At 37.4% G+C, this 15,131-nt stretch overlaps 2 protein-coding genes across 2 annotated transcripts; one reads left to right on the forward strand and one right to left on the reverse strand.

The window, feature by feature from the left end:
- Window positions 1-496: 496 nt before the first annotated feature.
- LOC137253839 (protein FAM91A1) lies at window positions 497-6,427 on the reverse strand. The gene is made up of 2 exons (XM_067791365.1): window positions 4,372-6,427; window positions 497-3,926 (listed from the first exon to the last, which is right to left on the reverse strand). The coding sequence occupies exons 1-2, from the start codon at window positions 6,221-6,223 to the stop codon at window positions 2,764-2,766; spliced, it is 3,015 nt and encodes a 1,004-aa protein (XP_067647466.1). The 5' UTR covers window positions 6,224-6,427; the 3' UTR covers window positions 497-2,763.
- A 1,274-nt stretch (window positions 6,428-7,701) lies between these two features.
- Ube3a (ubiquitin protein ligase E3A) lies at window positions 7,702-14,639 on the forward strand. The gene is made up of 9 exons (XM_067792228.1): window positions 7,702-8,249; window positions 8,305-8,670; window positions 8,791-9,938; window positions 10,040-10,281; window positions 11,858-12,200; window positions 12,271-12,491; window positions 12,782-12,963; window positions 13,057-13,549; window positions 13,619-14,639. Exons 1-9 carry the CDS (start codon window positions 8,200-8,202, stop codon window positions 13,955-13,957), a joined length of 3,384 nt encoding a protein of 1,127 aa, XP_067648329.1. The 5' UTR covers window positions 7,702-8,199; the 3' UTR covers window positions 13,958-14,639.
- Window positions 14,640-15,131: the final 492 nt, after the last annotated feature.

Below are 15,131 nucleotides of genomic sequence, written 5' to 3' on the forward strand. Positions count from 1 at the left end.
GCTCAAGCAAATCACAAATGCCGGAAACTCATGGCAATTTTCGCTCGTTAAGTTTTCTCAATTTTTTTCAGACTTCTTCTTGCTTTGTCATGCCGGACACTCATGGCAATTTCCGCTCGTTGTGGTTTCTCAATTTTTCAGACTTCTTCTTGCTTTGTCATGCCGGAAACTCATGGCAATTTTCGCTAGTGATCGCCGGTCTGTTTTTTTCTTGTTTTCGATACTTTTGTATCGCAACTTTCGCCCCATCACCAGTCATTAGGTGTGTTCGCACGAACACGCTCCCAAGTCAACCGTAACCGTAGACCATAACAGCAGACCGTAACACAAGGTAAACCGACAACAGGGCTATTTAGGGCCGTTCTGACCATCTTCAGTGAAAGCAGAAACTTTATTTCCATGATCCTAACAGAACAAAGTGGCAACCCTGTCTGCACTTTGAAGCAAGGGGTTAATTCCATACGAGCAGCGCAGATAACATATTCTACTTATAAACTTTAGTATTTCAAATTGATATTCATTTATTTATTTTTATTCATCATAAATTCTGGTATGTAAGTATGTAATATGCTTGCATGTATGTATGATTAAGCAATAAATTTTATGATCAAAATTCATGTTATTCGTAAATATTGTTTTTATGTAATGTATGTAACATAATGTAACATAAAATAACATAGATTTCACATAATTAACTTTTTTCATCTATTTGCAAGTTTGATATCAATTTAAGCTAAAAAATTTATTATTATATAGAATCACATGCTAATATTGTTTTAAATGTATACAAAGAACAAATTAAAATATAAATACGCTGTGTTAAAAACAGTGCGGGAAAAGTTAATCTACAAGCTGCATATAGCAAAAATGTTAGTCAAATTCAATATTAACTAGGGCAATTAGTTTTATCGAAAAAAAATCGCTTTTAATATTTGAGCTTTCTCTTAAAAAAAAAGTCGAGTTTTAAGCATCGGTTTCTTTGCGGTTCCTGATCAGAGCAAACAAGGAAATAGAGTGCCTACACACATGAACGTTTTCGGCAAAAAAAAAGTATTGGAATGGATAGCAGCTTTTTAGCAATATGAATAAAAATTAAATAAATGCGTAACATATCGTTGGCTAAGTGGAATATCATCCTATACCTGCTGCCAGTTCGAAATCACCCTATCTGAAAATATTTTTCCAAAACACCCTATTTAAGAATTTGTTTCAAATGCGGCCTACCTCAAAATTCTGTTGAAGGACGCCCTATCTCAGAATTTTTTTCATAAACACCACAGCTTAAAATGTATTGAGCTTAAGCTCATATAAGGCGTTACTGAAACAAATTCTGAGATAGGGCGTTCTTCAACTGAATTCTAAAATAATGTTTCTGGAACAACTTCTGAAATATACGTTATTAATTCTGAGATTGGGCGTTTTCGAATCAGCAGCCGAGATGGGGTAATATTCTACTGAGCAGTCGCAATGCGTTCAAAGAATGACAATAAAAATTATATATATATATATTATATATATATATTATATATATATAGTTAGTATATATATTGAGTGTTTTAGGAAAACCAAACGTTAGTTTATTTTTCCAAACAATGTGAAAAACGTATTTAATGTCAGAACATGGGGGAGCCACTTTCAGTTGCGCTGACTTTTATAAATTTCAAACGAAAGAGCCACAGGAGGGCAATTTCTCGTTAGTATACTCTAAGAAAAATTTAAGAATTTGATGCCCTTGTATTGATATTATAGATTTGCCTTGAGACAATTTTTAAAATCCAAATACAACTTTGGAGCGTTTCAAAGAAAACAAATTTAAAAATTGTAAGCGGCCTAACTTAGTAGTTCTTGGCGGATGATTGGGGTTATAGCATTATTCGAATGGGTTCCAGCTGCAAATCATGAAATAAGTTTCACTTAAATACTTAAATGATCTGGATCAGTTGTATAAGAGTTGGCAGCACTAAACGCATGTGTGCACATATTAAGCTGTTCGTTTTTTAGAGACTTTTTATTTTGGAACAGAAATTGGTCCAGATAGATTGTTCTTCAAAAAAATCTGAGATAGGGCGTACACTTCCTCGAACACTTCCCCAACTTCGAAAACTTCCTATCTTAGAATATGGTTTAATAATGGCCTATCCTAAGTTCCTTTGAATGAAACGTATTATTTTTAATAACTCCTTATTTCACACTGGGTAAGAAACGATCTGTGGCAATAAATATAAAAAAAATTCAATGCAATTTGAAGATAGATTTTTTTCAGGCTAACTTAAAGAGAAGATGTTTTCGAACTCGAAGCCGAGATAAATCAATCTTTCAATGGTATGTACTTGTTTAACCAGGCAGTGGTGAGTAGCCCCAATAGTTATAAAATCAAGACTTTACAAATCAAAATCTAAATTAAAGTTAATTCTTTCAAGAAGTATGCATGTTGTAAATAAATCGTACAGCAATTTAATACAAAAAAATAGACTTTGAAACTTAAAATGCGGTTTTGTTCCAAAATTTTGAATAAGTGTGTGATTTATAAAACTTTCAATTTGATATGAAAAATGGTGAACTAGTTTTTTAAGTCTGAATAAGTTTTGAAAAAAGTCGGAGCTTGTAGTAAAAAAAAAAAAAAATATATGTACATACTACTTTTAGCTAAATAAGTAAATGTTCAAAATATTAAAATTTTCTTGAGTTATGCGTTTTTCCACTGGTTATTTCACGCAGCTACTGGGCTACAGAGAAATACAATATTTTACTAATTTTATGCGTCTATCTGCCAGTCCAATAGCAAACACGTCCATTTTCGAATGCCAAATTGATGCGTGGATATGGCAAGACTTTACCAATTTTCAATTGACCAACATTCGCTTCATCCTCCTCGAAGTACATGCATTGCTTAACAAAATTTAAAAAGAGCTTATTCATCTGAGATGCTTTGTTGGGCAAACATTGCAAATTATCATCACAATGTAGTTTGCATACAATTCGTTCGCATATGCGCGTATTGCAATCAACATCAAATAATGGCACACCGAAATTCACATCCAATAAAGTCCATTCTTCGGTTGTTGTTTCATCACTTGAACTATCTGGACTATCTAAAACTGCATTCAAATCACTACCATTTACTGCAGCTGCTGTAATTGGTATTTCCACTGATCCATGTGATACAAGTTCATTTTTGGTGTATTTTATTGCTGTATCAGCATTACATTTAGCCAATTCCGTCGCTAGGAGCTCACTGCAATCAGCCGATGTGTATACATTTGATGGTGAACCATTTTGTGGACTAATCGCAAAATAATTTTCATCAGGACTGCAAAGCTGATTGACGTTGGTTGGAGTTGAAGCGCCGAGACGCACAAAACTTGTCAACTCAGAACCATCTGCTGGCGATAGAAGATCTTGTGGTTCTTGTGTTGTTTTTGCCGCTGTGCTTGTTGTTGCAGTAGCTGTAGCATTTAAATTTGGCATATTTGTTTTGCTGCTTATAACGCCCGCGGTTGTTGTGACCGCTGATTTTGCTTTACTTTTGGGATGTTTTAAACGTACTTGCAGCTCAAAAGATTCGCAACCAATATCGGGTACACCCGTATTTAGGAATGTTAGAAAACCACAGTTATGTTCTAAATCTAAATAATTAGCCAGCTGTTGAACAGCTTTATGATTAGACCATGCCAGCTGACATGGATCATCACGATCGAAAGGGAATGCCTCATAACGCAATTGACCAGGTTGCCGTATGCCATAACCTTGTATTAAAAGGCAGCCATTCTTCAACTGATCATTGAGATTACGGAAATTCTCAGAATTTAAAATGTATGAATCGGAATGTAGTATATTCACAAGCAATTTGCCATAGCCAAGAAAAATGCGTGGTAGAGTTTTAAGTACAGTGCCCTGCGACAGAAAGAGACTTGGCGGACCATAGCCTGAAAGTATGCCAGATATAAAATGAGCATTGATTTAACATTAGCAGGATCTTAGTCTAGGGGATATAATGATCTCAACTCAGGATGAAGCAAGTACGTATACAAATGCATTTAGTCCTCATAGAAGCATTTTTGGAAAAAAAATTAGGTTAAAGGATAGTTGCCAATAGTTGCTAAACTGGTTATAAGCTTAACCGCTCCAAAAATGCTACAGGTGACTAGCGGATTCGGACTATATTCCACATTTATGTAATTTTACGAAAGAATATAAATTTGTGGCTTATTTACGGCGCATAATTGTATTGTAACTGTGCGTCTTTATGCTTCAGCTGTACTTCAACCTATTCTCTTTTAAATAAGTAATAAAATAAATATGTACAAATGGATAGGATTTGTAGCCTTGCATTCTGAGATGGGAAACAAGTATCCATTAAAATTCAAATACCTGTTATATGATTGTAGAACAACTTCGTCCACATGTGTGAGCAATCCCAACTACGATGGAATTGACCGAAAAATGGTATACTAAAGATATGCGATAAAGTGGCAGTCAACGGAGTTGCAGATATAATAAATTTGTATTTTTTTTCAAGCACGCGATCACGCGTCTTTTGATCCAAACTCTCCAAACATTCCAAGCGCAGTAAATCCAAACCACCGGGCAACAAATGGCGTAACGAACAAATGGTTGAACGCAAAATAATAGCATGAGCAAAATAACGCGAAACATCGCCCTCGCCTTCGGCATCGAGTAACGAGACTTTTTCCAACTCTGTGAGAAATGAATCCATACTCTCCTCAGATAGTTTGCCTACTTCAAACATTGTGACAGCATGATTTTTCAAACCAGGTGATAGGTTGCCCATCATAAGAAATGCAGTTAGTGTGGAATCGAATAGAAAACCAACTCTTTTGCCCGACTTTTCTCCTGCAGTAGGTGATTTGACATCGCCTTTTGGTGTTGTTGGTGCCTCTTTCACACTCAACTTTATTGTGCTCTCACTTATATCATCCAATTCAGAACTAAGTTCTTGTTCCTCCGAGTGTTTGCGTTCAACGGTACCGCACAGACTTTGTATGCCCGGTGGCGATGGTGTTGGTATATTAGCAAAGCTGAAGTCGCTTGTATTACCATCGCTGGAGAGATAACCAATTGAACTACTATCTTTATCTTGTTGCTTATCTTGCTGCGGCAATAAAATTGGGCTATACTGTGCTGCTTCGGCGCGTTCTGCTGTAGCCTCAGACGTAACAAAATTATTGTAATTCAACGGCGTAATTTGTGGTGGCTCACGCGTTATTGTTTGCTCTAATTGATATTGTTCCCATGTGGCGTGATATCTCATCTCTGTACATGGGCTATCGCATATGGGATCTTTACGTCGTGCAAAACCCAAACGGCAAAAGAGGGAGACGGCTTGTTTGACTGCATCCAAATCTACTTGCAGCATATGCGCCAACTCTGCAATCGTCATATGCTCATCGGCGCTTACGAAGATTTTATAAAGTAGATTTTCAAAATAATCACCGCTAGTGCGATTCATTACGAAATTACGCAGCGGCGGTATGCTGATACGATCCTCACCTGATATGGGTATATCCAAGTAAATCAAACCCTTCCGATATAAACTATGAACAACGCTATAATCACATTTGCCCGCCGTGTGTGAGCCAAAATCTATTAGATCATCAATTAGGCTACGTTCAGGTGTAGTTACAAAACGTATATCCGCTTCCAATACATAGCCCACCTCGATACGCCACCACGGTTCAATGCGTATACGCACAGGAAGGCGTGGCAAGAAATCCAATGGATTTGGTTTGGCACTAAATAACAATGCACGCGTTGTATGCGTTTTGAGTTCGCTTATCAGCGAAAGGTATTCATTACGTCCAATACCCAATACACGCAGACAATCAGCGGCTGTGAAATTTGGTAGCGTATCATACGATTTATCATTGCGCAGCAATTGACTCAATAAATCGAGATAATAATTAAAGGGCGTTACGCGCAAGCCTTTTGTTATTATATCAGCCAAATGATAAGGAAACAACAGCAAACCATTGATGCTCTTCTGCACTAGTAATTCATAGTAGCGTTGCTCATGGCGGAATACCTTGGACGCCAGATTGCCGCGGAATCGTAATTGATTCTTGAGACTGTAATTGAAAACATATTTTTCATAGTCGCGCTGATTGTTATGCATCACCTGTTTCAGGTGTATTGGGACAGCAGCCCATGGAATGTTTTGTCGCACGCAATTTCCAATGTCTTCAGCCACCTTCTCCGAGGTCATTTTCTCTAATTTTATTGTTTCTTTAAACTTCACTCAGTATTGGTTTTTGTTATCTTACTTTACGTTGTGCACGTAACCAACTTTATCTTTTTACATTTTAAATGTATTAAATTACGTTGGTGCAAAATTTTTGGAAAAATACAAATTTTTGCAGCTTGTTTTATTTACTTTTGGAAATGTGGCTGAAAAAAAAACATACGCAACTTTGACAGTTCGAAAACGCAGTGCTTCCACACGGCGAGAAATTCTAACATTATTATCTATGTAAATACAAGAGCTCTGTTATATTGCCTAAATACAAGAGCTCTATTAACGAAAAACATTTTTGTCGGTATTTTTGGTCGACATTATTGATATTCGTCGTAAATCCTTGACGATGAAAAGTTTACAGGGTGGAGGGTGGAAGGGTGGAACTGTTTCTGAAAAAATTTATTTTAACCAAAGAGGATATATATACAAGAGGGAGCATTCAGACCCCTAGCGGGTTAGGGGGTTAGAATATACCCGCTGTAGGCATGCCTGTGGTAAGAGGCAGGAACTTGGGGGTGGGTAGGGAGGGATGGCCTCAAAGTTTAATGTGGTCATATAAATCGTTCCCGAGATGGTCGGTCTAGCACCTTAATGGAGCTGTGTTACCGTAGCGTACCGGATATGTATCCGGCAAAGGACCATCACATCGATAACACTCCCCAAAGCCTTCGGGGAGCAACCTTATGGCTACAACAACAACAAGGGAGCACTCAGTGCCAGAACCGCTACAGGCTATCTCTTTATGTCCCCAAAACCCACCTACACAATGAACTTCACCACCCCCTTAGGGAGAGATATGAAATTCTGATCAAACTGTTTCTGTTGAATACCCAGAAAGGTGGGCATCGGAGTCATCTCCGTAAGCATTATGAGGAACTACGGCACCTGAGAACACAGCCGTATAAAGCAAAAAAGCACAAGCAGGTGCTCAGTGATATCCACAAACAAGCGTCCAACCTATATGTCAGGAATTCCAATATGGAACCATCGCCTCTAACACCCTTTCAACGCCCGTTGAAACTGCAAGTTTCCTTGGACTCCCGTTAGAGGACATTGATGATTGTAAGCTGTCGCATCTATTGGATGGGGCGAAGAACTGCTACAACAACAACAAAACAGGGCGCACTGTATAATTGTGAGCTCAGCAACTCTACAGTGCGCCCTCTTGTATATCTATCCTCTTTGGTACTAGCCCGAACATCTCATCGAGCGTTCTATGTCTGTGGATTTAACTTGCCGATTACGACAGGTATACAGGCCTTTGGAATATTCCAAGCCTCTAATTGCTAACAATTTAAGATGATTAATTAATTTGTTATGTAAATAAGCAATCAGCTGATTTAATGCTTGATTCCAAAATTAGCTTTATTTAGTGCTTTAGTTGAGTGAATAGGACCATTGAATAAATTTCCTGTTTGTTTTCAAATTTTGTCAATGCAACCCTCTTGCTGGAATGATTTTTAGAATTTCTTGGCAGTTTTTGTAGTAATAAAGAAGTTCTACTGGTTTTTTCTTCGCAATTTTCCTAATATTATTAACGAAAAATAGCGATTTACTGCAATGCAAATAGTTAACTGAATTTTTTTATTACACGATAAAGTTTTTCACGAATATTGTAAAACGTTGCGCAGCTGCTTAACTTGGTCAAAAAGATTTTGGAAAATTGCGACTGCAGAAAGATCGATTTTTTTTGCACTAACAGTTCCTTGTGTGGTAGGAGCAGCAGCAGCTTGGCAGGTAGCAATCGAAGTGCATTCGGCCAAAGAAAGCCTTGTTAACGCCTACAGAACACAACAGTTACATTTTTCTTTGAGGAAATCGGAGGTGTGTGGGCTGCTAAAAAAGAAAACTTAATTTTACAAGATAAAGTGTAGAAATAGGTAATAACTTATCTGGAAACTGATTGAGTGTTACGAGCTGAATATTGGCAAGAAGAACGAAACTTGATGAACGCGGAGGAAAAGACAAAAGAAACGCTTGGCGACGAAACTGCAAGGTAAAATGAATTTACTTTGTATTACTATTTGCTTTACTATTATAATTTGGTTTAGCGTTAATGAGGATTCGCCATCTGCTAGTCATATCGCCTCTTATAGCTCAACGAGCAACAATCAACAAGTACACGCACAGCAACGTCCACCGCAAACGCTGCAGCAAACGCGCAGCGGTAATCCAGATATGAAACGATCCGCCGTTAAGGAATTAATTGAACGTTATTTCTATCAATTGCAACGAGGTTGTGGTAATCCAAAATGCTTAAATGAAAATTGTGCATCAAGCGGTCAGGTAGCGCCTATGAACCCAAATGAAATAGCAGCACGCGCCATACAGCTATTTTCTCAAGATGCAAAACTATGTGACTGTAATAGTCAACCACCGAAGGTGGCGCGCACCCATAATAATGACTCACCGTCGAGGTAAGAACATTCTAATGCAGTTAAGGCAACCCTTGCTGCAGCAGCCTTTTGTTTTTGTATACTCTGTTGAAAATTATGCATTACTCAGCTGCTTTCTTTGTATATTATTTTTTTTTTTAGTTCACACTCAGTCAGCTCAGCCGCAACTACTCCTAGCAATGATAGTAGCACAAGTAGTACGTCTAGCACTAGTAGCACTAGCAGCGGAAATAGCACAATTACATCTGGCAGTGGCAGCCTACATAATCATACATCTCAACACAGTAATATTAGCAGCGCCGCAAGTGCAGGTGGTGGCTGTGTTAGTGGTGATGATGTTGGCGCTACCGCTGTTGCATCATCATCTACTACTACATTATTACCCTCACGTAGTCTCATCAACTCAAATAGGAATCTTGATAGTAGTAATAGTGTTGGCACCGCTGCTACTTCAGAGTTGTGTCAACTAGAGATTCTATGCAATGCTGCCGATGCGATTGACATGGTAGTTGATAATGATAATGACTTGTTAACAACACAACAAAACACAACAGATGCATCCACAGAGGGCACAAGTGGTGGGGTTGCCTCTGCTGCGCGTAATGCATCTGGTCCACCAACGCCCACATTTGCGTCGGTTCCATACCTCAATGAGGCATTGCTCGACGAGCTATTAGATGAATGTAAAAAATTTAATACCTATGATCGTCTATTACATGCCATAAACGAAGTTTATCCACATGTTGATCGTTTGAGTAAAAGTTTTCGTAGACCAACGCTATGCGCAATCTCTACTAAACTGACCTCCAGTGCTACAGCAACAAAGCTGCAAGAACTATTGGGAAAATCACCGTGTGACTTGAAAAAAGAAGACTTGCGTACGCTTGAGGGGGAGACAGACAAAGATGAGGATAGCACTTGCGTGTCTGTTGAACAGGATGCAGCGTCTTGTAGGGAACAGCCAGCAACAGCATCACAAGTATGCATCGACTGTGATGATGAGCCAATGGATGAGGATGCTGGATCGGACGGCTTCGTCGCTGCTGGCAGTACTGCAGCTGGCAGCGATAATGAATCAAGCATAAAATCAAATAGTAGTGAAACATTGGTGGATTTGGAAAGTCTGCGGCGCGTAAAAAAGAAACTTTTCGCGCTGAATAATACAAGTATTGGCGAGGCGTTAAATAGCAATATAATACTGCTGGCCGAAGGCATACGCTATGGACGTGAGACAGATTGGGAAAAGGTGCTACACTGCTTGGTGATTTGCTTTGACATGGCTACAAATAGTATGTACAAATAGAATGTACATAATTGGAATAGTTTTGATGTTAAAATACATATTGCTTACACTTTTTACTGATCACAAAACATTTCTTACCGTTTACAGCTTCAAACAGTTTTGCAGATTTGGAGTATTTGGAACGTTCGCTGCCTAAACTTTGCCATGCTACGCGCATATTACCCGTTGCCGCACAAGCGCGTCTATCACGCATTTGGGCTGCTCATTGTAGAGATCAAATGCAGTCACTGGTACAATGTTGCCAACAATTGATTACTCTACAAGTAATACTCGATGAAGACACGGTACAAGAGAATACTGATGTTATTGTGGTAACACGCGTGCTTAAGGTACATATTTGTTTTAAACTTAGTGTAATTGTTATTAAATGAAATCGTTGTGATAAATCAGAACTAATAATTTTAGAATTTAATGTAGTATCATAACATATCTTGTAATCTGGTTTATCTATTTTAATAAGTGTGAGGATTTGTTTAGATTAGAAAGTGATTGGGTATGAATGTGGTGAGAAGCGTTTAGTGATTCAAAAGCTAAGTATTCTTTTATGTGATGAGGTTTTAATATAACGATATGATCATACATCATATCACATCAAATCTTATGATCTAAGTACAAACAAAGAGCATACATAACAAGAGACGTCAGTTCGTATGTTTGATATCAAACACTCGCTACAAGAGAGATTGTGGTTTCTGACAGTTGCTTCCCACTTTTCATGTAAATTTTCGCCGCATGTTTTGCGTGCGAATTGAGTTTGCTGTAATTTTCTTCACTCGAGTTATTTGTGCATTCTCTCTTATAAAAGAGACATCTTTAGTTTTCGAATATTTTGATCACGGCTGCCACTTTAAGTTATTACTCACCTTTTTATTTACTGATATTCAATATTATTTTCTTTTTTTTGCCAGAATTTAATAATTTTTCTTTTGAAAAGGAATACTTTTTTACGCTTTTACACGTAAAAATGTAATTTCGAAAATAAAAAAGTTGAGAGCATTGTAAAAAGAGAGAGAGAGAAGTTGACAATTAGAATGCACTCAACTTTAACTCAAAGGAAAAATATTTTTCGCCGTGCTTTTGCGAACAGCTATAAAAAGAAATGTCAGTAACCACAATCTAAATCAGCGAGTAGTTTGAGTTCGAAACAAACAAGTTAAGTGATCTCTCTTGTTGATTTATCCTCTTTGGATATAGTGTTACATTTGATGCGGTGATATCGTTTATGACCACACATGTGTAGTGTGATGTGGTGTGCAAGGATACAATGACGATATCACAACATCGCGATATCACGTGGTATGATGTGATGCGATGCTAAAGCATAGTCGACTTACTGGCGATTTCAAACTTTGCTGTTACCTGTTGTTGTTGTTGTAGCGATAAGGTTGCTCCCCGAAGGCTTTGGGGAGTGTTTTCAATCTGATGGTCCTTTGCTGGATACAGATCCGGTACGCTCCGGTACCATAGCACCATTAAGGCGCTAGCCCGACCATCTCGGGAACGATTTATGTGACCACATTAAACCTTCAGGCTATTCCCTCCCTCCCCACCCCCAAGTTCCATGACGAGCTTGGGGTCGCCAGAGCCTCGTCTGTTAGTGAAACAGGATTCGCCGCGGATAGGTGAGGTTGACAATTGGGTTTGGAGAAGCTATATATTGCGCTGGCAACCTGAAGGGTTGCGCTACACAGCCCCTAGAATCTGGTATTTTAGTCGCCTCTTGCGACAGGCATACATACCGCGGGTATATTCTGATCCCCTAACCCGCTGGGGGTTTGCTGTTACCTGAGAAGTTTGTGTAGTATTGGTTCAAACCTAGTTAGTACTAGTTGGAGACTATTTCATTTTTTCACTTATATATATTCCAATACCTTTACGAAATTCCAAAACACTTTTACATTCCAGATTGCTTTCTTTGCTAATGTCTTAGCCGGTGAACTCGATGCCAGCTCTATAAAATCACATAGTAATACTGCCAGTGGCAATAATGATGGTGGTGATACTTCTTCAAATGCGGATACCAACAATGATGAGGATGATATCTTTTTCTATACTCAAGTACCTAAACCGCACTATCCGAAATTTGCGGAAGATAAACTTGAAAAAGAGTTAGGTTTATCGAGCATGGATTGTCGCGTGCCTTTGGTGCCATTTGAAGAGTTCTACAATGAACCATTAAGCGATGCTATTCAAATGGATCGCGATTATTTGTCGTATAGGAACTTATCACTCAATCCGAGAAGTGATGGTTTGTTTGAATTTGTCACTTTGCTTTAACTTGCCCATAAACTATTATGTTTTTCTTTATCTTATTACAGATCTACATTTTTCTTTTATGCTGTATTCGTTCATATTAACACCTGCTACCAAAGTTATTGCGCTATACTATGATAGTCGCATACGTATGTACAGTGAGCGTAATTCATCGCTTTATTCATTATTTAATTCATTTTCTGATGGTAATGATCTTGGTGGCTCTAGACCCGATTTGAAATTGAAAGTGCGACGTGAAAACATTATTGATGATGCACTAATTGGGGTAGGTTATTATTATAATTAAATATATATACATACATACAACACAAATCAACAGCATTTTTGGAGACGAAGTGATTCAAACTCGGAATCAGAGACCTGTTTTTATTTATGTTTTATTTAGATATTTAACTCTAGTGACCTCAATGAGTATTCAATACACCAAATATCATGCCTATCATGCAAGATTTTTTTTCCTCCTAGTTTGGAATCATTCGACCAAAATAAAGATTAAAAATAAAATAATAAGTTTATGGAAATCTTTTAACAAAATATAAAAAATATATTTCTTAGCTTGAACTCGTTGCAATGAGTAATCCAAAAGACTTGAAAAAACAGTTAGTGGTTGAATTCGTGGGTGAGCAGGGCATTGATGAGGGTGGAGTTTCCAAAGAGTTCTTCCAGCTTATTGTCGAAGAAATTTTCAATCCGGACTATGGCATGTTTGTACATCAGGAGGATACCAATACTGTGTGGTAAGTCAACAAAAACACACACTAACAAAATCTGCTTTTATACTTTTTATTAATCATCTTAATCACCATTCATTTACACTCTCTCACTTCCAGGTTCAATTCTGCACCATTTGAGAATGAGGCACAATTCACGCTAATTGGCATTATTTTAGGTTTAGCTATTTACAATAACATCATTTTGGCTGTTAATTTTCCCATGGTGGTCTATCGTAAGCTAATGGGCGGAGTTGGTACATTTTACGATCTAAAATATTGGAATCCAACATTGTATCGTAGCTTAAAATCGATGCTTGACTATCAAGAACCCGATATGGAAGAAGTTTTTATGCAAACATTCAAAATTAGCTATAAAGATGTATTTGGTGATGTAATCGAACATGAACTAACGACGGGTGGTGGTGATATTGTTGTGGGTCAACATAACAAACAAGAATTCGTCGATAAGTATAGTGATTATTTGCTCAACAAAAGCATCGAAAGACAGTTTCGTGCATTCAAAAAAGGTTTCGAAATGGTAACTGATGAATCACCATTAAAATTGCTCTTTCGTCCGGAGGAAATTGAGTTGCTCGTATGCGGTAGTAGAGTGAGTTGAAAAAAGTAGAGATTCATGTTTAATCAAAAATTAACTATTATGTAATTATACGCCCTTTAGAAATTTGACTTTGTGGAATTGGAAAAATCTACCGAATACGAGGGTGGTTATACAAAAGACACACAAGTAATCAAAGACTTTTGGAGCGTTGTACACTCCATGCCAGAAGAGTCGAAGCGAAAACTACTCGAATTCACCACAGGTTCAGATCGTGTGCCAGTTGGTGGTTTAAGTCGCCTCAAGTTGCTAATAACACGCCACGGTCCGGACAGCGATCGTTTGCCCACCTCGCATACATGCTTCAATGTTTTATTGTTGCCAGAATATAACAGTAAAGAAAAATTAGAAGAACGTCTACTAAAAGCGATTAACTATTCAAAAGGATTTGGTATGCTTTAAAAGGCTGCTTCTAAAATTTTCCATATACATCATTGAAACCGTGCATAACATTAGACGCAGCAGAATAAGCAAAATATAGACAAACATGAATATGAAAATTCGTGTACGATGCTAATTCAGCGCATGTTCACCTCATTGAAATGCTCTTTTTTTAATCATATAGTTTATAAAATGGGGATGTTTCTTATTGAAGAATGTATTGCTTTATTTTTACATTCGCATTACATATTTGATTTTCACAAGCTCCATATACTACATACCATGGCTGCTGAAGATTTGTCTTTATTTTTTTAGTGTATATTTTTTTATGCATCTACATTGAAAAAAGCTATGATTACAACATATACATTTAAAAAAACGTACGTATAATTAAAAACAAAAGGCATTTCTTTAGACGAAGCTAACAGTGGAACGAACATTTAATTCCATATAAATCCTGAAGCTTCCTAACAAATGTGCGCTAATTTAAAAGAAAGCAGCGCTCTGATATTTTTAAATGTTAGTTATTTTTTATAACGCATACGTTTTTTCCGAAAGAATTACATGTTTTATTTTTTTCTGTTTTTGTAATTTTCTCAATGATCCATTGAGAACATCAAACATAATATATATAAATAATTTATATAATGATATGTATTTAATAAAATAAAAATAATAAATAAAAACACGAGTGCCACCAAAATGTATTTATTACTCATACGGCAGGCATGGACAAACACACCACACACCACAAGCTGTTGCTTGTTTTTAGGGGCACTTTCGAAGTTCTTGTAGATCCGAGAAAATTTTAAATATGCAGGATGATAGCGATATCCAATGATTCTCCGTATTTTTGACCCGCGAGCTCTTGGGTCTATGAATTTTCGTCGCCTCTTACGATAGGCACGCCTACTGTGGGAGTTTTTTAAGCCCCTTAACTCGCTGGGTGATAAGCTATGACCTCGACAGCATAAGGGAACCTTAAAATCTAACTAAGAAATCTCAGCAGTGGAATAAGACCTTTAGAGCGCCAACGGCTTATTGTTAATCCGGAATACTAATAACACGTCCATTCTAAAGAAAATTCAAATTGCCAAAAAGCTTTTTTATTGCAGAAATATATTCACTCGTAGGTTTTCCCAAACCAATGCCCAGGTGCGACATCGTCAAGAAAATATTTTCTGATGTATTTTAA

Source organism: Eurosta solidaginis, chromosome 5 (genome assembly GCF_040869045.1).
Source record: "Eurosta solidaginis isolate ZX-2024a chromosome 5, ASM4086904v1, whole genome shotgun sequence".
Taxonomy (NCBI): domain Eukaryota; kingdom Metazoa; phylum Arthropoda; class Insecta; order Diptera; family Tephritidae; genus Eurosta; species Eurosta solidaginis.

Coding starts and splice junctions, on each gene's coding strand:
- LOC137253839 (XM_067791365.1), bottom strand. CDS start 6,223: ATGACCTCGGAGAAGGTGGCTGAAGACATTGGAAATTGCGTGCGACAA. Junction 3,927..4,371: donor GTTCTACAATCATATAACAG/GTATTTGAATTT, acceptor GCATACTTTCAG/GCTATGGTCCGCCAAGTCTC.
- Ube3a (XM_067792228.1), top strand. CDS start 8,200: ATGAACGCGGAGGAAAAGACAAAAGAAACGCTTGGCGACGAAACTGCA. Junction 10,282..11,857: donor TGGTAACACGCGTGCTTAAG/GTACATATTTGT, acceptor TTTACATTCCAG/ATTGCTTTCTTTGCTAATGT. Junction 13,550..13,618: donor TGCTCGTATGCGGTAGTAGA/GTGAGTTGAAAA, acceptor TACGCCCTTTAG/AAATTTGACTTTGTGGAATT.